The sequence below is a fragment of the Staurois parvus genome, unplaced genomic scaffold (assembly GCF_062004578.1).
Source record: "Staurois parvus isolate SC_StPar_1 unplaced genomic scaffold, SC_StPar_1.0 ptg000988l, whole genome shotgun sequence".
NCBI classification, from domain to species: domain Eukaryota; kingdom Metazoa; phylum Chordata; class Amphibia; order Anura; family Ranidae; genus Staurois; species Staurois parvus.
This window is the reverse complement of record NW_028318784.1, coordinates 5,470,001-5,493,044: the sequence shown is the minus strand read 5'-3', so window position 1 is coordinate 5,493,044 and position 23,044 is coordinate 5,470,001. Positions and strand designations below refer to the sequence as shown.

The window sequence follows — 23,044 nt, the reverse complement described above, 5'->3', positions numbered from 1 at the left end:
TTCAGTAATTGCCTGCCCGACCGTGGTATAGGCAGACAGCTACACTGACAGTCTGCAAGAGCCTGACTTTGCATGCTTTACAGGCGCTTAATAAAAAAAGAAAATAGATACACATTTTTCTTACCAGCAAAAAGATGTGCATTCATTTCATTCATTTTATTTAACAAAAAGTGAACTTGTCCTAGCTTGTTTAAGCATCATTTGTGGTGATCTGGCACTGTACTTGAGAAGGAAAGATCTGAGTACGGGCTTGGTTGTAGAGTTTTGCTATCATGCAGGAAAAGATCAGACATGTGTCTATAGCAAATATGGAACAGAAGTTACATTTCATTTGACAAAGGAAAAAAAAAAAAAAAGCAACTCATGACTAGTGTAGATCATGCAGCTCACTTAAAGCCCTACCAACCCCCCTCCACCAAGCAATAAAAAAAAAAAAAAAAAAAAAAAAAAACACACACACACCGATCCAGTTAAATACCTGGTAAATGTCACATGTTCTGGGTATTACTGGAGTGGGCGGGGTCTTATGACTTATATACACTTCATCTTCTGATGAAGATCCTGAATGATAATCTGATGTAACTTTCTCCATGGCATAGTTCACTTTCTGAGAAATCTCCATCTTTTCATCATCTTTGCTGTTAAAGCTGGCCACCACAAAAGAAGGGTTCTTCTCTCCATACCTAGTATGACAAGAAAAGTAAAAAAAACATAAAAGACACTCAACGCAACCACTGCCATTGGACCCAAGTTGGAGTTCTCTTTACCCCCCCGCCATTCGCATTCTGCCCACACATATATTGGTAATAGCAGACCATATCCTGAGCAGAATTCTGGTTGGCAGGAAGAACGATTGTTCTGTCTGTAAAAGGAATTATGAAGTCATCTGTTACACTAAGAATTTAGTAGGACTTAGGAATTCCACCAAGTTTAACAAAACAGGCCTACTTTTGATAATTAACAGAGACATAACCCCTTCTCCATTTTCAGAACACAGGGTCACCTGCTGATCCAAGTTAGTTCAAAATCCTCAAAAAAGTGTGTGTACATACATACATATATATAACAAATCAATCACATTGGCTGCTATGTTCTCATACAATACAAACCTTACCCAACCATGGCCCAGAGATTTCAGAGCCTGCCTCCCCACCAGCAACAGATCTCAATCAATGCAAGCTTAGTTCAGGTGTGCCTCATGTTAAATCACCAGTACCCATGAAAGCACCTTCTAGGACAGGGGTAGGCAACCTGCGGCTCTCTAGCTGTTGTGGAACTAGATTTCCCATGAGACATTGCAAGTCATAGCTGTAACTGTCAATTTTGCAGAGGCATGATGGAACTTGTAGTCCTACAACAGATTGAGAGCCGCAGGTTGCCTACCCCTGTCTTAGGATAAAAGACCAGCAACATCCAACTCAGTTTCACAGTTCATTAAAATTTAAGGTGCCCATAAACTAGACAACAAATCTTTCAAAAATCTGTCATGTGGACAGTTCATTCATTTTTCGTCCAGTTAAAGTGGGACTTAAGGTAAAATAAATATTTAAAAGAAAAAAAAAAAAGGCAGACAGGCAGGATTTTTATTGCAGAAGAGACACTCTTCTCCACTAAAGCTACCCACCTTTTCACCCCCGTACGGTGAGTCGCGCAGGTAAAGCTCACTGTACAAATTCGGCAAAACTTCCGTGCATGAGCGATGTCACTCTCACCGGGGTCAATGACAATGGCCAGCAGTTGGGACCCGGAAGCCAGTCGCCCGAATATGTGAGCAGCCGGGCAGGGAGCTTCGAATAGTGCATCGCTGGATCAGAGGGGAGTACAGTTCTACTTTAATATGCACAAACAGAAAATTGGTTTTCACGTTTGTGAGTCAAAACAAAAAAAAAACAAAACAAAAAAAAGTTGGAAAACCTCTGCCAAAAATGGACAAAAAATTAAAAGAGGTTAATGGGTTTCATCCCAAAAAAAATTAAAAAACCACACCACATAAACTGTTCGTACTGCGCATATGTGACAAAATCGAAAAACTGATTAATTTATGTCCATTGATTGCTTTATCGTTCAAATTTCGGTTATTACACAATGACAATATTGTTTGTTCTCACGACTGAATGTTCATTATTTGAAAACGAGTTCAAACTATTTTTCAACTAGTGTATGGCTAGTACAAGCACCCTTATTTGGTCTTGGTCCCTATACAACATACAGTGACATTGAACACACCTTTAAATGTGGTTTCCTTCTTTTTAAGCACGTTCATAGTAATACAGGATAAACATGCTAAACTGAATGTAGATCATTTCCCAAGACTGCACATGATTTGGTGCCATGCCTCCAGCCTCAGCTCATACTCATAGCATTCACTTTCACTGATCACAGCTACTTGCAGGCTTTGAATCTCCTGGAATAACTGCTCACCTCTGATCTTTGAAATATACATACACACACCTATATATAAATAATGGGAGGCACTGCAATGCCACTTAGTGTTCACCGGGTGATACTATAGTGCCAGTGTCATGGTGTTGGAATCTGGATTGTGACACTCTTTGGAGAAGTCGCCACTTGGTGTGACTTTATAGAAAGTGTGATCACATTGGTTGGTTCTTTTATTATCTTTATACACTAATATATTTTTTGTTTTGCAACATGGACACATTGTGAACTTTGACAATTTTTTTTTCCCCCTAGAATAACTACATATTTGGGTTTTTTTCCCCCCCCCCCCCATTTGAACGCGCTGGATTTATTGCAGTCGATTACACTGTATGGTTTCTTTTATACATTAATTTTGTGATTATATACAGTTGTGGCCAAAATTATTCAACCCCCACTGAAATTGAGTGTTTTGGCCAGTTTGACATTGCTTTTGATCATTCAGTCATCTTGCTTACATTTACATTAAAGAGGCACTTGTAGGTCAGACAAATATAACATAACAGTTATAATGAAATAACCACAAATGTCTTTTCTGTGCTCACAGCATTATCAGTTTTATTCAACCCCCAAGTGACATTCAATCTTAGTACTTAGTACAGCATCCTTTTACAGTTATAACAGCTTTTAAACGTGAAGCATAGCTTGACACAAGTGTCTTGCAGCGATCTACGGGTATCTTCGCCCATTCTTCATGGGCAAAGGCCTCCAGTTCAGTCACATTCTTAGGCTTGCGCACTGCAACTGCTTTCTTTAAGTCCCACCAGAGGTTCTCAATCGGATTTAAGTCTGGTGACTGCGATGGCCACTCCAAAATGTTCCAGCCTTTCCTCTGCAACCATGCTCTAGTGGACTTGGAGGTATGCTTGGGATCATTGTCCTGTTGAAAGGTCCAACGTCTCCCAAGCCTCAGGTGTGTGACGGACTGCATCACGTTTCCATCCAATATCTCCTGGTACTGAAGAGAATTCATGGTACCTTGCACACGCTGAAGCTTCCCTGTACCTGCAGAAGCAAAACAGCCCCAAAGCATGATTGACCCTCCACCATGCTTCACAGTAGGCAAGGTGTTCTTTTCATCATAGGCCTTGTTCTTCCTCCTCCAAACATAGCGTTGATCCATGGGCCCAAACAGTTCTAATTTTGTTTCATCAGTCCACAGAACACTATCCCACAACTTTTGTGGTTTGTCCACATGGCTTTTGGCATACTGCAGTCGACTCTTCTTATTCTTTGGAGACAGCAAGGGGGTACGCCTGGGAGTTCTGGCACGGAGGCCTTCATTACGCAGTGTGCGTCTTATTGTCTGGGCTGAAACTTCTGTACCCACATCTGACAAATCTTTTCTCAGTTCCTCAGCAGTCACACGGGGACTTCTCTCCACTCTACGCTTCAGGTAGCGCACAGCAGTCGAAGTCAGCATCTTCTTTCTGCCACGACCAGGTAGCGTTTCAACAGTGCCCTTTGCCTTGAATTTGCGAATGATGCTTCCTAAGGTGTCTCTTGGTATGTTTAACATCTTTGCAATCTTCTTATAGCCATTGCCCTTCCTGTGAAGAGAAATCACCTCTTCTCTTGTCTTCCTGGACCATTCTCTTGCCTTCACCATGTTTGTAACCACACCAGTAAATGTCTAGAAGGAGCTGAGTATCACAGTCATTTTAAAGCTGCCTAATTGGTGCTTATTATGCTTGATTGCTGCTCGGTGACATCCACAGGTGTTTTCAATACCTGATGGAAAGCACCTGTATGAACCTCTGTTCTTCAGAGTGGTAGTCTTTAAGGGGTTGAATAATTGTGGCAATGAAGAAACCACATAAGAACCATTTACTACTGTATTACATAAACAATTGATGTCATTTTAGTTGCATTTGGGTAGTTACAACGTCCTTGTAGGATTTGATTCTGAATACAATTCCAAATGTACACTATAGTCCCTAAACCCCTTTACAGCATTGGGGGTTGAATAATTTTGGCCACAACTGTACACACACACTTTATATTGGAAAGTACTTTCACAGATAATTCATTAGGTAGGCTATCTTCGAATACTGAAGTAGGAGGGGAGTGCCACAAAAAACAATCCACTGAATTTGTGAACTAAATAAATGAGACGGGGGGGGGGGTCTGCCCTGTTACAGTAACAATGCATCGTTGGTGCTTTTTTTAATGGGGTAGTAAATCCCATAAATGTAATATTTTGCAGCTTACCAATCACCAATCATTAGGGGGGGTGTGGTGTGTGTGTGTGTGTGATGCTAGATGCACTAGCAGATTTAGATGCGCCAAGCTCTTTTTAAGCAGTTACAGCAACGGTTTTGTTTCTTTTGGGATGTTTTATATAAATAAAATGCTGTTCATTGTAAGCACCCGTCTTTGTAAAATGGTTTGTCTCAACCCTTTAAGTCTGTAGAACAAACTATTTTGCAGATGTAGCAGTTACTTTCAGGATCACCCAATGAAAATAGAAGCCTAAAAAAGAAAAAAACTAATGCAGCCACCATATCAAAGAACTGGTAAGCTGCAATATAATAATTTTGGTTTTAATACCACTTTAAATCTAGACAGTTTTTTTTATCACCAAGAGAACTATTTAGCTTTTTCTTAATGCAACTACTGCCTGGGCCAAACTCTCTGGACTCCAGTGGGCATTTGTAACGTGGCTGCCAAATACATTGTTACATGCTGTACCTTTTTAATCCTGCCATTATGAGGCTTTGTAAGTGCCTCATTACAGAATTTTCCATGCAAGAATATTAGACTTGGAGACATGCGCCCGATTGAGCAATGTTCCAGATAGAGGAGGCTGAGCCAGACAAGCAAAACAGCGTGTACCAAAACAGCCATTTCCCCAGAAACAGACTATAAGGATGCATGTTTAAATGAAAATGGACTCAATTTTCTAGCAACCTCAGAACTAAATGTCCCAGCAGATGACTCCCTGGTTTACCCAGAAAGCAGGAAACCAAAGCTTTAGTGCAGCATTAGAGTATACTGCAAGCTAAAAACAGAGGACTCTCTTAAAGTGTATGTCCATCCAAAATGTTCATTTAGTATTGAGTGCAGAATAATTAGAACCCGTCTACCTTTTACAGCTATAAAAAGGCTGTTTTAGAGATTTGTCCTCACTCATCCTGCTGATAACGTTTTACAGTGACAGCCACACAGCAACAGCAAGAAAGACTGAAAAATACTGTTTTTCATTAGTAGAGTAGGAGGATGCTATGCAGATTTTCCCTCATTTCCTCTCTGGTGTAATTGCCTGCAGGTTGGGAAGCGAGGATAGGATTGCTCTGAATCCAGCCATAGATGGATAGGAATTTGTCCAGTTCTGCAGACACCAGCCGAATTTCAATCCATCTGCTGTGTATGAATCCACCTCAGAGCCCATAGAAGTGAAGATTCAGAGGCTACATAGACACTGTCATATGTTAAAATATGACATGTGAGGAGTATGTGCAGCTGCTCCTGCTTGCATGTCACATTTTGACATGCGACTATCTGTGCAGATGCTGTGTCTGCATTCACTTCTATGGACTGCCGACATGCAGTTCCAAGGTGGTTTCACACATAGCAGCTCAAAGGATGGGTCTGATCGCCCATCTGAATGAAGCCTAAAAAAGGGATCTTATGTAATGCTATCTCAACACTTGCAGTGTCTGACTATCACCTAAACTATTAAAACTATGCCTGTCATGAAGTATGGGGAATGCCTTTTTTGACCTCCTCAGGAAAAAAATGGTTGCCAGGCTGTTTTACTGGCTTCTGAAACATGAACCTGCAACCTGTAAGCAAATAGGTAAAGTCACAAGTCCTTTTCTACAAAACGTGATTGAAGTCCCACCTATACATTATCCACACAGCTTGCCTGGTGGCGTATACTGTGGCAAAACAGAGCTGTGGTTTTGGTGGCTTCCATGTACTACTGCACTCTAAACACTGTCACTGATTCTACCAATGTATGGTCAAACTTGTGCCTTAAAAATGGGACAGGTCAGATTTAGAAAATTGTGCAAGCCAATTGTAGTAGACCGGCTACTAAGCATTGTATAGACTTGATTTAGTGTCTGTGTTAGGATTAAGGATGGCCATACACAAACTGAAATTTGGCTGATCCAGAAGGGACCGGTAATTAGGGGACTCTTCAATTCACTGTGTGAATGGAGGAATTTTTTTTTTTGTTTGTTTAGCCAGCTCGTACAGCGATTCAACTTACCATTGATGGCCAGCTTTAAAGTGGTTCTAAAGCCTAAAAGGTTTTGTTTTTTTCTTTTAATACATTCTATGCATTAAACTAAAAAAGCCTTCTGTGTAACAGAATCCTCCCCTTTACTTACCTGAACCCATTCATGATCCAGTACTGTGCATGAGAGCCAAGGCTCTTCCAGCTCTGTCCTTCCTCTTTTGAGCAGATAGATAAGCAGGATCCATTGGCTACTGCTGCTGTCAAATGCTGTGATGGGGAGCAGGGCTGAGCTGCCCAGTCTATCAACAAACACAGACAAGACTGCTCAGGAACAAGCCTGCACAAGTGCCCCCTTAGGAAGCTGCTCCCCCCACATAGGTTGGTCTTCATATTAGGCAGCCTACACACAATTTTTTCATTCCACCTGCTAACTTGTGTGTGGATGGGGGAATTCTCACTGTTAAGGTATCATTCAGATATCTGGGAGACTTTGATGCCGCTAGAATATACAGATTGGCATTGCGGGCTATAGCGTGTAGCACTGATCGAGCGGGGAAAACCCAATAGTGCTGTTGTATAGAAATTGAACATTAGATTTACTTCTGTACAACCTCAGTGCCTATACATGGATTGAAACTTGGCCGCTCCCTACTGAACTGGCTGAATTTCAATCCATATATGGCCGAGCTTGCCTAGTTTTAGTAAAGCTAAAAGGAGACTGTACAGATTAAGTCCCTTCATGGAACAACCAATAACTCAAACAAGAACAAAAAGGAAGAGATATTTGTCCACATCACAACACAATGCTGAAGCACAAGGGCCTGCTATGATTCCTGTACAAGAGTGACAGAGGTAGAGATACTTTGAACCTTTCCTCTACTCTGCAGCCTCTAGATTTACACCAAAATACCATAGCAACGTACTTTAAAATATGTGGAACTTTTTATCCCTTCACAGATGTCTTCAAGTACTGATTTTCCAATATTACGAATATGGGATAAAGAATCCGATAATCTTAAAACGGTCAGTATCAGGCTGCCTATAATAGCACAGCTTAGTAGATAAAGGTTCTATTGCGTCATAGAAACAGAATTTCTCCCCTCTAGCTCAAAACCTGCTGAGGAGCACAAGAGAATATACGTGGATCTTAATTTTTTGCTTTTCTTCCACATCTTCCTGTTAGTCTCGTAGGCAGAAAATGAATGACACAGAATGGGATGTTGCTTTTCTGATTCCTCTCTGTGGTCATGTTTTATGGCCTGCTGAGATGCAAACACTGCTTAGAAGAGCTCCTATTTCACAGGATATCTTTGGACTTTCTTTGTAACAGAAAATCAAAAAAAAAAAAAAAAAAAATTGTAACAATAAATTGTTAATGAATTTCAAGAGGAAGCACAAAAAAAGGTATTAGTAAGTCCATGCAAATGACATACAATGTGCTATCTAGGATACAACATACCCACTCAAGTCCCGTTCTTTCGATTTTCTCTTTATATTTTTTTTTCCCCTTTCTTCCTTTCAATGCTTTATTCTCCTGCCTTATATAAATTTCTATAAATATCCAATTTCTTCCACCTCTCCCGAAATTTCTCAATTGTATCCTCCTCCAGATGTCGGAGTTCTTCCATCCTATAAACGTAATCCTTCTTGCTTATCCAGTAATTTATTTTCGGTACTTCTTGTTTCTGCCAAAATTTAGGAATCTTACTTTTACAGCGTTTATAAGATGGAATTCCACTAAGTTTTTATATTTCCCGACTATATTCTCGGTTTTATGAAATAAACAAGTACCAGGATCTTTCAATATGCTCTTCCCTGTAATCCTCTGTATTTGGTATATTATCTCCTCTCAGTAATTCTGTATTTTACAACATTCCCACCAAATATGTGCCATAGTGCTCTCTTCCTCACATCCTCTCCAGCATTTAGGTGAATTATCTGCTCATTGTTTATGTGCAGCAGTCGGTGTAACATACCACCTTGCTAAACATTAATAATTAATTTCTACTACTTTCAGGTCTATAGCTCCTTATGCCAATCTATACATTTTCTTTCTCTGTTGCTCATCCAGTGCTATTCCCCTTCCCATTTCTTCATAATAGGGGGGGTAGTGATTTCTACACTTGTAAGAATTTTATATATTCGAGAAGTGCCATGTTTCTATAATCCACTTCTACTAAGCAGTTGCTCGAAGGGGTAATAATCTTTAACTGTCCTTAGACATTTTGTTTCAAGGCTCCCTAAGCCTCTAAGTTGCAAATATCACCACTAATCTAAACTGGAGAACAGTTTTTTTTTTTTTTTTTAACTCTTGGAAAGAGCATATTACTTTTCCCTCCATTATCTCCCTTAAACTTGACATCTTTTCTTATCCACTTCCCTGATATATTTTCCTTCCCTGGAAGAAATTTGAAGCTCCCATCGGCATTAATAAAGAATGAAACTACCATCTTTTCTGCTTGTGAATAATATCCCAAACCTGATTACATTTCGTGTATATGTGCTTGTGTTTTCTGCTAAATTGCAATATTGGTGCGGCAACCATACTATCCTATTCAACTGTACCCCACTTAAAATCCTTTCAATATTCACCCAACTTTTCTTTAGTGCATTAAAAAAATGGGAATTCTCCAGACAATGCCTTCTTTCCTGTTAATGGAACACTGATAATTAACATCTCAGATTTTACAGGTTTATTTTTAAAATTTGACAGTTCTCCATAATATTTCATTATTTTCATCAAGTTGGGTAATGTCATCCTAGGGTTCCTCACATAAAATAGCCTATCATCCGCGTATGCTGCCACTTTAAGGAACAGCATTGATATAAAGGGGAAATAGAACATATTGTTGCTAGGAGAGATTCCAAAGACAGAAAAAACATTGGCAAAAGGACACCCTTGTCTTATCCCATTTTTCATCCTGAAAAACCCCGACACCGATCCATTGACCTTCACTGCTGCTGATTGACAACTATATAGCTTTCCTATCCACGCTTTCATCCTAGGCCCAACTCTCAAAACTTCCAGTGTATCTAACAAAATCCCAATCTACCCTATCAAAAGCTTTCTCTGCATCTGCTGATAAAAGGGAAAAACATCCGGTTCTGATATTACTTTTTTGTATTAGGAGTAATGATCTCAACCCATTGTCTCTTCCTTCACTACCTGGGACAAAACCCACCTGGTCCAGATGGACCCAGTCCAGCATTAGGTTTTTCAGCCTATTTGCCAGTACCTCTGCATATATCTTAGTATCTATATTTAACAATGAGATGGGCCTATAACTGGCACATTGAGTTCTATCTTTTCCCACTTTCTGAATTATTGAAATATACGCCTTTAGTGATTCCTCTCTCATTTCCATTCCCTCTCCCAGTGCATTCGCATATAACTTAGGGACTAAATTGTTCTTTAAATTTTTTATAATAATATCTCACTGTGTACCTATCTGGCCCGGGGCTCCTCCCCGCCACTGTGCTTTTCAAAGCCACCTGGATTTCCTCCTCCGTTATCAGTTTTTCTAGGGAGATTAATCTATTTTCAACTCTCAGTAACCCCGCTTCTTTCAGGAATGTCTGTCTCCAATTCTTACCTCTTCTTCGTTTGATTGCTTCAGTTTAACATCATATAATTTACTATAATATTTTTTTTAAATACTTTAGTTATATCAGTGGTTGAGTAAACTACTTCCCCATTTTCACTTTTGATCTTAACATAATTTCTGGTTTTCTTTTTCCTCAATGCTCTCATTAAGTATTTTCCTGTTTTATCTCCCCACTGATCTCTCTTGCCATCATATTAAATGTTCTCATTGTTTCTTCCTCCATTAAATTACATATTTCCTCTCTTACTACTTATACTCTGTTGTAACTCTTATTATCCTCTTTATGTACCTGCTCAAATTCATAAAAATTCCCTTAAGAGCATAATAATTTTCTTTTTCCAATCTTTTTTTTTTTTTCTTTACTCCAAATCGCAAATCAGAATTCCCCTGAAATATGCTTCCCATACCATGGCCATCGATACTCCTTCAGTCTCATTTCTTTCAAAATATTGTTTGATCTCTTATTCTTAATTCGATCTCATGATTCTGAAGGAGTGTTTCATTTAATTTCCAGATATTACCTTGTCCTGCTCTTTTCCCCATAGTAATTTCATCGTGACAGGAGCATGATCTGATAAAGTTATAACTTCTATATTTATTTTAACAACCGCCTCCATAAGCCTATGCTCTATCAATATATAATCCAATCTTGAGCACATCGCATGTGCTGGAGAGTAGAATGTATAATCTCTATTTCTGAGGTGCTTCACCCTCCAAAATATCTACTATTTTGGCATAACATTTTCCTTATAGATTTCAAACAACTTTCTCCCTCTCTCTGCCTATGCGACATATCTATCTGCGATTCCATACAAAAATTAAAATCTCCTGCCACAATTAATTTGCCCGGTTTGAAATCCATCACCTTTTTCAATATTTTTTTCAAGTAGGGCACAAGATTTCCAGTCAGGCAATATTTATTAATGTACACTCTACTCCTTGTAATTTCCCTTTCAAAAAAAAAAAAAAAAAAAAAAAAAAAAAATCGCCCCTCAGGATCCACCATTCTTTCAATTCAAATCTTACATAACTTGCTATTCCAACAGCCGCCCCCTTTGCATGTTTAGTAGGTGTATCTGCATAATACCAAGTTGGGTAATATTGAGAGTACAGCCTTATATTTGTTTCCTGTGATAAATGGGTTTCCTGTAGAAATTTCACTGCAATAGATCGCTGTTGTAAATTCATTAAGAATCCTATGCCTTTTCCCTGGGCTAATCAGCCCTTTAACATTATAGGTTACAAAACTAACCACCTCCATTTCTGATATACATATTCCATTCCCTTGGGATAACATGCTTTCCTCCTAAGGGACTTTGTGCCAACTCCTACCCCTTTCCCCTCCCCACCTTCCCTTCCGTATCCTACTTCCCCCCACCTATATCCCCCAAGATCCTAACTTGCCTCTGAATCATTTGTGGTCCTTGAACCACCCTAGAGATTCGGTGTTGAGGCTAGACTAACCACGTCCGCTCTCCTAGACCACACTCCCACCACCTGAAGTGTGTCTAGTTAACCATATAGCCTCCTGTTTCCCACCTCTTAAAGAGGGAAGGAAAAAAAAAAAAAAAAAAAAAAAAAAAAAAAAGGGAATGCATCTTGGTAGATCCTCTCGCAATCCTGCATCCCCCCTCATCCTCTCTCCCCCTATTCCCACCCCAATTCTCCCTTCCCCTGACTGCCACTTCTAATTTTCTATTCTCTGGTTCTCCTCTACCCCCAATTCCCATCCTGGAATGTCTATTTTCTGTATTTCCAGTCTCTCTAAAAAAGCTTTCAAATCTTCAGGGAACCTCAGTCTTGCGGAACAGCCATCTTTCCATCTTATTAGACATGCGGGAAAACCCCAGTTATAAACGTACATTGTTTTTTTCATTTGATCTAGTAATGGTTTTAGCAGTTTCCTTCTGGCCAATGTTTCTGCAAAAATCTGTAAATTTGTGTCTTTGTATTTTATTACTGGAAACCTCTTATCTTCTTCCATAAATCCGCTCTATCTGTATAAAAGTGAAATCCTACAACTACATCTGTTTTCCACTCACGGTTCCCTGAGATCTTCCTATTCTATCTTCAGATACTTTGTAGCAGGCCTGCCCAAAATTGTATTAAACATTTTCCTTATGATTTGCTCCAGATCTTCTCCTTGCGGTATCTCGGGTAAACCATGTATTCTCAGGTTGCTCCTCATATCTCTATTTTCTTGATCTTCTATTTTATATAGCAGTCTCCTTTGCTCCTTTCGTGCCTCCACGAGCGGTTTGCCTAAAGTAGATATTACCAGAGTAGGTTTATTCACTTTTTCCTCAGGTTTTTTCCACCCATATCAACATTTGCCCTGTGTCTTTATGTATTACTGATAGCTCGCTTTATAGACCGCTCTAATTTTTAAAACATTTCTGCCATCTCAGGTTTAGTAATCATTTGTACTTCATTTGCTTGTTCCACCTCTTTTTCAATAACTCTCTCTCTTTCTGTATCTTCACCTTGATTCATAGTAGATAGTCCCATAGACAACCTAGAGCAATCCCCGATGCTGGTTTTCATCTTCCCTCTTCCTTTTACCCCCTGTTGTCTTTCAGGGGTTTGGCCCTCTGCATTTTTTTTCCTGTGAGGGCATATACTTTTTGATTGTACTTGCTTGGGATTTTTTATTCCCTCCTTTCCCGGCTTTACCTTTCATGTTTATAGTATATTTTTACTGTCCTTGAAAATTTTCAGACGTTTTCAAAAAAAATAGATAATATTCTTCTATGTGTTAGATTGTATTTATAGATAATATTCTCCTAGTCCATTGTCCAAAATCAAAGAAATAATGTTATATAATCATCTGTCAATTCCGTCCTTACCTTTTTTCTATCTCCTTTCCCAGCATATCAGCGTTTCCTTTTTTCCCCCCCCCCTCTTCTCTCTCTCTCCTGTACCCCTCAGGAGACCCCCCAAAAAGACCACAAAACCGATTTCATTTTAGTTTCGGACTCACCAACTGCTGCTTGTGTCTTCTCCATTTCATCCTTTCCAGCCTCTAAATGTTCCTTCTTCTCTGGGATATTCCCTGGAATACAGTAGTAGCGGTTTTCCTCGGTGGTGGTCACTTGTCTCCTCAGGGGGTCACCCTCTGTGGGTCTCCGATTCCAAGGTCTCTCTGTGGACCAGTGAGTACACTCTCCCTGTCAGCCACTGGCAGCCTCCCTCTCACTGTCTGCAACAGCAGCCGAATGACCTCCCAGCATCCCCCGCTCTCTCTCACGAGATCACCTTCTCCACAGACCGACCTCCAGCACTCCGTTCTCTCTCCTCCGCTTCTTCGGCTCACTGATCCTCCTGCAGTCCGGGCACTCCGGGACAGCACTGCGGGTAGGTTTTCCTTTACTTCATATCCCCCCCTGGCATGTCAGTCTCTGTTGGGTCACAGGGGCTCAGGTGTTTCGGTGCTCTCACCACGAGCACCCTCTCGGCGCCATGTTTAGGCTCCCATTTAATTCATAGTTAATATTCAAAGCAAACTCCCCCATCCATGTCTCCATGCTTTAATTTTGTTGAGAAAAAAATAAAATACACAACATAGCATTTCTGGCAGTGACCATCTTGAGTAAGGGCAGATGATTCATGTATTTACTTCCTAGAATCCATCTGCCCTTCGCTCAGGCATTGGCTGAGCTGATAACCTTCTCTCCCTTCCTGAAGACTGCTGGGATGGTATGACATTTTCCTAGGCAGGAAACCAGGAAGTAATTGAAGAAATGTAAAAAAAGTTTAAGTAAATGTGATATACTTTCCGATTTGCTAATGCTAGTAGCACAAGTATTAAAAATAGCCAATGTTGATTGAGAGAGTGAAGTTTCACTTTGACAGTTTCTGTTAACAGCTTCCACGGATACATTGTTGTTGATTTACTAAAAAGGCAAATACGGTTTACTTTCCAAGGGCACTCTGACAAGGAATTTTCCCCAAAACTTAGCTTGAGATAGACCGAGTGGATAATGTATTTAAATTCACTTGGTGCCCTGCCTTTGGGTGGTAACAAGCCTCTTAAAAACAGAAATATAGCCAAAGCTTTTTTGGCTATACTGCTATGGATCACAAGAGTGCAGTTCATTCTACACTCCTGTGACCCATTTTCAGCTGACAGCAGACTAAAGCTGACATCACAGAGCCTGTCCAGGCTCTGAAAAGATCCCAACCACATGGTCAGGAATTGCCCAGAAGCCTGGGCCGGCAGCTGGCTCAGTCCCTCCGAGAGCCCGATTCAGTTGCTCCTGCCCCCTCCACAGCCCGACGCTCCAGGAGTAAACCCTGCACCAAAAAACAAATGTGTCCCATTTACAGTGCTCGCCATAAGAAAAAATAAAGTGTACAAAATCCATAGGTGAAAAAAAAAAAAGTGTTTAAAAATATACTAACCTTTCCCCTAGCTTCATAGCTTGTCAATCGCAGTGTCGTGTTCCTTCCAACAAGATCTCTGGCTTCCGTCCCCAACACTCCACCGAAACCGCCCTACTTAAAATCACTAACGACCTGCTAACCGCCAAAGCTACTGGCCATTACTCTGTCCTCCTGCTCCTTGACCTCTCCGCAGCCTTCGACACAGTCGACCACCCTCTCCTCCTTACTAAACTGCACTCCCTTGGCATCAGGGACGCTGTTCTCTCCTGGTTCTCCTCCTACCTATCCCAACGCTCCTTCAGCGTCACCTATAACACTGCCACCTCCCACTCTCTGTTGGGGTCCCCCAAGGCTCTGTCCTCGGACCCCTCCTCTTCTCCATCTCCACCTCCTCCCTTGGCAAACGAATACACTCCCACTTCTTAAAATTACCACCTCTATGCCGGCAACACACAAAATTTACCTCTCCACCCCCCATCTCACCCCCTCACTCTCCGCCCGCATCGCCCACCTCCTGAACGACATATCAGACTGGATGTCGCTACATTTCCTCAAATGGAACCTGTCCAAAACCGAGCTCCTGGTCTCTCCCCCCCCCCCCATCCTCTCCATCACTACTAACAAAGCCACCACCACTCCCACCCCACATGCCAAAGTCCTGGGTATCACCCTGGACTCAAACTTTTCCTTCCAACCTCACGTCCAATTACTATCAAGGTCATGCAGGCTCCACCTCCGCAACATCTCCAAGATACGTACATTCCTCACCCCAGACACTCCTAAAACAGCTCTTACACTCCCTCATCTCATGCCTGGACTACTGCAACTCCCTTCTCACTGGCCTACCCAAACAAACGCTATCCCCACTCCAGTCGATCCTGAACTCAGCGGCGAGACTCATCCACCCCACATCCGCCACCCCCCTCTGCCATTCCCTCCACTGGCTCCCGATTGCCCAGCGCATCAAATTCAAACTGCTAACTCTGACCTACAAAGCCATTCACAACGCCGCCCCAAACTTCCTAACCGACCTGATACCCAAATACCACCCTACCCGTGCCCTTCGCTCCTCACAGGACCTCCTACTCTCTAGCTCCCTGGTCTCCTCCTCCCATGCCTGATTGCAGGACTTCTCCAGGACTTCCCCCATCCTATGGAACTCCCTACCCCAATCCATCAGACTGTCACCTACCCTCCTCACCTTCAGGCGCACCCTGAAAACCCAGCTCTTCAGGGAAGCCTACCCCACCCTCACCTAACAACTGACCTCCTCCACTCCTCCCACCACTCCAGCCCCTATAGCCATTTCCTCCTGTACCACTTTCCCCTCCCCCTAGATAGTAAGCTCGAAAGACCAGGGCCCTTGAACCCCTCGTGTATTGTATTGTTACTGTCTTGTCTCATGTTCTGTCCTCCTTGCTATTGTACAGCGCTGAGCAAACCCTTTGGCGCTATATAAATATTGTATAATAATAATAGTATCCAGGGCAATTTGGGCTCCCTGGCATTCTCCAAGATCTTGTCAGAAGGGGCATAACATCACCCCATGCAGGTGGCAGAAAGGAAAGCATGTTTACAGATTTTTTTTGGCTTACAAAGTTTTGCCATGAGGAGAGAGAAAGGTTAATAAGCAGACCTTGCTTATGCTGCAGGCAGATCTTTCCCCCTAAGCAGTAAAAGCAGAGATGCAAGCAACTTTTCATTTTCAATAGTAAACATTGTACACATCTAAAAGTCCCTTTTTTTTCTTCTTAAAATTAACTTAAAAGTGAAACTTTACCCATAACAACCTGATCAAAAAAATGTTCTTTAGCAAGGAACATACATTCGACATTAATAAATATGCTACCAAATTTAGTGCATGCTGAAAATTGCCTCCAGTATTGCTCCTGTTCCTTCTTGATGGAGGCTGCCATTTTGCTGAAAACCAGAGCCCTTGAGCAGCAGTAAATTTTTAGGCCGTCAGCAGATTTTTTTTTTTGTACCAAAAAGACCAGAGCAACTGAACATGCGCAGAGCTAGGCGAGATGGAAAATGACTGGATTTTTAAACAGTATAGGCACTTATTCATGTTTTACATAGCTATACCTGCAAAAGGGGCCAGCCTGAAGTGATCTAGGACGACTTAATTTCTAACAAAAGTTCCAATTTAGTTTTTTTTTTTCACTTCTACCCATTTCGAAGCACTGCCAAAGTAGCCAGTGACTTTCAGCTTTCCACTTGGAAGACTAAGTCTTCAGTGCCTTCTAGAAAGCTATCAATTGGTAAAGTGCAAAGTCTCCAAAAATGTTGGGGAAGTTAAATAATTCCCCTGCCCCCACACAGAACACACAAACCACACAAGATCTCAAAGTGCATGTGCAAGACCTTTTGTAGAAGTCATTGGTGGGCAATATATTGGTAAATAGTACAGAAGGTTTTACGGGGTGGACCAAGCCATGGGATTTTGAAAGTCATATATAACTGAGGAAAGTAACCAACTGATTTTGTGAGTGTGTTTGCTAGTAGAAAGGTTTAATGAAGGCTGGCAGTTTATTTTATAGTCCGCCCTGATTCAAATGGCCAGATTTGCTACTTTCAAAAGGGCAATAATGAAAGTTTTTTTTTTTTTTTTTTTTTAATATTAGAAGTACTGTAATTTCTCATTTTCTGAAAAAGAATGACACAAATCCCATTCAATCAATTTTACAATAAGGGGAAATGAGATCTGTTTAATGCAAATGATCCTATAGGCTCAATTCACAAAGCTTTAATACCATGATAATGATCTTTATTTTAGCCATGTGCCCAATTTTCACCTCTCATTGGACTCAGACAAAAATAACTCACTTTTTGAAAATAAGTATCCTTGTTCCTTATGTTAAGCCCACCATAGAGAATTCGAAAACCGAACAAAATTTGTGTTGATTGTTGAAATCGTTCATTTATTGCATCATTAGTGTGCCAGCTGCAACATGCAATTTTCACAAGCAGTCGAAAGTGCCTGATCCAACATGCTGGGTGTTTTGTTTTGGAAAGACAAACAAATGATGGCACAATCCTATCAGGTACTTTTTCTGAGCGCCATTACGTTTGGTTTTTGACTCATCTATGGCTGGCTTTAGTTTTGTAGACAGAGCCTAGTGTATGTAAATAATTTTTACAGCAACCATCACGAGGATGCATTTGAAGTCAAAATGACCCCTCCAAAGAAGAGCGCTCATATTTACCTCTCATGCCTCCAAGTCTGACACTAGCATATCCCGCTGACCCATATAGGTCATTAGGAGGACACAGAAGTACAGACCTGCAGTTTGAATTACTGAGGGCAGCTGACACTGATTATTTCAAGACACATCTGTTAAAAAAAAACAAGAAAAAAAACACAACACTTTGCCAAGGCAATATCATTGATCTGCTAATACCTCTCCATCCTTCACAAACTAAAGAAATGCTTGGACAACCAGAGCATCCCTTTTGTATGGCTAAAGATGAACAAGAGAACTCAGGGACTGTCAGATTTGTGCTTGAGCATTCAAATACTTTTGGAGATCTATGGCCATCTTACATTGATTACCTGCAACAGACTTCATATGGATCCACCCATAATGTCATTTCTTTGGGTAAGCCCAAGTCTTCATAAATTAAACCACTGTTGAAACAAGCCTTCTGGAGGTCTGGATCAACACCCTGATATCGGTTCACACGGATACATCTTAGAAAAAGGAAGGGAGGAAAAAAAAAGGAATTACTTTACATGTATTAGATGCACTGCCAACAGGAGTTTTTAGTTACATTCTCAGTACATAAAATTAGCCTACAGTGAGTAACCGGCTTCACTCACAGAACGTACTACAGCATACACTCGCCATGTTTACCCGCATGAGGATGCACAAGTGTTTTGTCCATCGATGAGCAAGCAGTCCCATTAAATGTCTATAGGTACTCAGCGGTTGCAGTGACAAACTCCCAATTGCCAATTGACAAACTCCCAATTTGACATCTGGGAGGGTGCATGGCCCAGAATGTAGACCGCATGCATTCAGGGCTGTGCACCCACATGGAAGTCAACTTGGAAGCGGTATCTGTGCATCAATGACACAAAAAGGCCTGGATAGGCATGTCAAGGTGTCAAGGTGTTGTCAGGCATATTGTAACTGGGATTTTCTGTGGCATTGGTGCAGTAAAAGCTTCTTTCTGGCACCCCAACCAAATAGCTCATTTTTGTTCAAGTATAACTGTATTGTACTCCTTAAAAACAACCACACCATCTTTTTCCAGAGCAGCCTGTATTTCTTTTGAGGTTGCCTGTGGGTTTTTCTTTGAGTCCCGGACAATTCTTCTGTCAGTTATGGCTGCAATCTTTTTTGGTCTACCTGACCTTGGCTCGGTATGAAGAAATCCCCGAACTTTCCACTTCTTAATAGGTTATATAACAGTACTGATTGGCTGGCTGATTTTTATGTCCTTTTCCATCTTTATAAAAGTTCCATTGCCTTGTTACGCAGGGCTTCTGACAGTTCTTTTCTGATCCCCATGGCTCAGTATCTAGCCTAGACAGTGCTTCCACAAAAGAGCTAACAAACTAATTGACTATTTATACACTGACACTAATTGCAATTTAAAAAGCCACAGATGTGAGACATTAACTTCTAACTGGCATTTTAACCCGTGTGTGTCTGCACCAAGGCCAAACATTCCAGAGTATGTAAACTTTTGATCATGGCCATTTGGGCGACTTCTATTATCATTATGATTTAAAAAAGGAGCCAAACAACTATTTAATAAATGGCTTCATATGATCATCATCCTTCAATAAAAAGAGCATTTTTGGCATGATCAGTCATTTTCAATATCAATGCCAAAATTTCACAATTTTTGCCAGGGTATGCAAACTTTTGAGCACAACTGTATATCTTGTTTCTATTGCATAGTAGGTCAGTAGCCAGACCTAAACCTAGTATCTCTCCCCCAGGTTGGAATTGTGTCTACAGTAGCATTTGTGTTGGCAGACCAGAGTAAGTCTGGCCATAGAGGGATTACTTTGATGCAGCTGGCCAGTTTAACATGTATTTCAATATATGTGAACTAAAATCACTATTTTTATTGCAACATTTGCTGGAATGGGTAATTAGTGTGCTGAGAGTTCCTCTGGGATTTCTAGTATTAATATGTGGCTACACCCCTTTAGCACCTGATAAATGCCCTGATAAATGATTACCATTAGTGGCTATAGCAGCAGGTAGTTATTGCACGCTAAAAATGCAATTACAGTATGTTTGTAGCCAAGTGAAATCGATGGACTGACTTGGGTACAGTCAGCCTACCCATTGATGGATCAAATCTTGACCAGTCCCAGCCAGGATTTGAACCATCTATAGCCAGTTTAAGAGATTCTCATTCTGCTTCTTCACTATCCAATCAGCAGGCTAGCGGTGGAAACCATTGAAGAATGTGTTAGGAATACAGTGGCGACCTAACAAAACTATCATTCACCTGGATATGCGGGGTTACATGACAATATAAATCGTAATGGATGAGCAGAAATACAAAACAGTTCATCACATATGTATTTCCATCTGGCATTTAGATGTGTGCATTGATTCAGCTTTAACGTTTATCTTACCCTAAATATTTACAGATTTTTCAATGTATGTGTATTGTATAAGTCAGTCATTCTTTTCATGAACTTCTTCTATTTGAAGTACCTGCCAGTCACCCTTCTTCCTCTTAAACTAACCACACAAACCACAGAAGCCGATCTGTGTTAACGTGGTCATTTTTCACCCTTTGGCTGGTCATTTAGAATTACAGGACACTGTGCAGACACAAAGCATGCCATATTGGGTAGTTTTATTCAGCCACCACACCCGTGACCAATCACAATCTGCCTCTGGGACATAACCTCTCCCAATCACAGCCTGCATCTTCTGTATACGCTTCTCGCTCAAGCACAGCCTGCATCTTCTGTATACGCTTCTCGCTCAAGCACAGCCTGCATCTTCTGTATACGCTTCTCGCTCAAGCACAGCCTGCATCTTGCCTGGACTGAACAGACTATGGAACACAAGAATGCAGTGTGTCTGCACAGTGTCCTGTAACCCCACCCACCACTATCAGAAGAATTGGATGGTCACAAGACAACTTTTTAACCTTGCAAAAAAAAAAAAGTAAGAAAGAATAAATTCTGAAACTAAGAAAATCCAGTAGTGGTAGCTGCATAGTTACAACTGCATTAGAAAAGGTCTATAAATATAGCATGTTCACAACTTCTTTATTAACCCGTCTAAAGCCAAGCAATACAAAAACCAGTTGTAGATGCATTCAGGGGCCAGTTAGCCCGTTTGTTACAGTTATTCACATACCTATATGCTTGTCCTTTTGTTGGCGTTTCTTGATACCAGTGATTGACATACTTGTCATACAGAATTCTGCTCAGTTCGTCACAAAATGTCTCAATATCCTCCTTACTTAAATTTCTGTTATTTTTTAATAGCTTTGACAGAAAAAATACGGCAGCAGAAATTTCGTTCTTCATCTTTAACCACACACAAGAAAGTAAAAGACAAAAAGTAAAAAAAAAATAAAAATGTGACTGTTGCAAGGATCTGAAAGAAAACAAAAAAGCAGACCATTATTACACTACAATCACACATTCATAAATGTGAAGACTTGCATGGAAAGACGTTTTGAGGCATGCCTTGGCTTATACCGCATTAGCTTTCACACATGCCACCATTTTCAAGCTACTTAGTCATGTATGGGAAGAAAGAAAGCAGGCAGGCCCAGGTTTTGCACAGCAAAGCGATTCAGTTTTTAGGGAGTTTTCGTGTAATTAAAAAATTATACTTCAGGGATTAATAATAATAATCATGCTAACATTATTGCGGATCTACCGTACAAGATGCAGAAAGAGTGCCCTAATCTCCAACCTAGAATAGGGCCTACGCCCAGTGATCCTGTCCCTTGCACCCACATCCCATTGATTATTACATACATGCTTCTGTCCAACGACAAGTCCACGATTGCAGCCATCAGTGCAGCTTTCCCTTCCTTTACCAATAAACTGGATCCAAAGGTGCCCAAACTACTTCCCAAAAGGATCTCGGGGGAGGGAAAAAAAAAATATGGAATCCTTGAAGCATCAACACAGAATTATCCAGCAAATTAATTTGCTTTTAAAATCGAGGCAAAAAAAAAAAAAAAAAAAATTCAGGACCATCCAGCTGGTTCCTATTTCCACCTGCTAGAAAAATTCATACTGCCAATACCTTTTTTTGGCTCAGGGATAAAAAAAAAAAAAAAAAAAGTGTGACGTATTTCAGCCGGTGATCAAAGAATGGGACAATGGAAAAATATCCTGTGTTTATCTGCACAGGAAACACCACAAAAGTCTGTGTGCACACGAGAGCTTTACAGATTTCTGGAAGTGATGACAGCGATGTTGCTTGCTTAGCTCTATCAATTTAGTAGCAAATAGTGTGCATCTGTAAAACAGTACAACATACAAGAGGGTGTCCCAGCTCACTACATCTATACCCAGATTAAAAACTCAATTTCTAAAAAGGTAGGTTATGTTTCCTCTATGCATTCCATGGCTCACTTTTACTTTTTAAAAATACTACTAAAGAGTACCTTTAAAGGTTTATGTAGATTACGTTTGTGTGCTACACAAATGTCTGAAATGGAAAATGTACAAACTACACACTGTGTAGGCAGCCCTGCCAGTGAAGGTTTTCCTACCTAGCAACAGACTTAAAAATGAGCCACATACTATCCATGAAGCCTGAAGGCACTCGCACAGTGTGCCATCTCCAATCTCCTACACTTGGAGTGGTGAATAGAAAACAGTTGTTTTGAGAGAGCGTCATTTTTCAATGTAGGGGTACTATCAAAGGGTATAACGAACACGTTAATTATAAACATACTTCCCCGCTCTGTCCAATTGTTTTGCACAGAGCAGCCCCAATCCTCCTCCTCTCCAGTCCCCTGCCAGTGCTCCTGGCCCCTCCCTTCTGCCTAGTGTCCCCAAAGCAAGCAGCTTGCTATGGGGGCTCCCAAGCCGCTGCTCTGCGTGTCCATTCAGACACAGAATTGACTAGGCTCCCCCCCCCCCCGCTCCTCATTGACTTACTGACTTTGATTGATGCAGCAGAAGCCAATGGCTTACACTGTTGCCTCAGCCAATGAAGAGGGAGAGTCCCCAGAGAGCTGAGGCTCTTGAGCACATCACTAAATTGCGATGAGGCTTAAGTATTGGTTGGCCTGCTGCACAGAGAAGGTATTTTACCTTTATGCATAGAATACAAGGTGAAAATCCTTGAGCCTTTACAACCACTTTAACCTCCCTAGCGGTCTGATTATATCAGTATTGCTGTGGTCAAAGCGGTACATTTGTTTGCATGGAAATATGTAGTTTTTTTTATTGTAGGCCTGTAATTTTTAAGAATAA

General features: G+C 40.9%; 1 protein-coding gene across 1 annotated transcript in view; it reads right to left on the bottom strand.

Moving 5' to 3' along the window:
- The window catches only part of BTG3 (BTG anti-proliferation factor 3), a 53,406-nt gene that overhangs the window by 4,995 nt on the left and 25,367 nt on the right, over positions 1-23,044 (bottom strand). Inside the window, exons 2-4 of the mRNA XM_089657380.1 lie at positions 20,958-21,200; positions 18,170-18,307; positions 479-683 (exon numbers count right to left, since the gene is read on the bottom strand). Of these exons, the coding sequence (XP_089513506.1) occupies positions 479-683; positions 18,170-18,307; positions 20,958-21,130 (516 nt within the window). The 5' untranslated portion in view covers positions 21,131-21,200. The remainder of the gene's footprint in view (positions 1-478; positions 684-18,169; positions 18,308-20,957; positions 21,201-23,044) is intronic.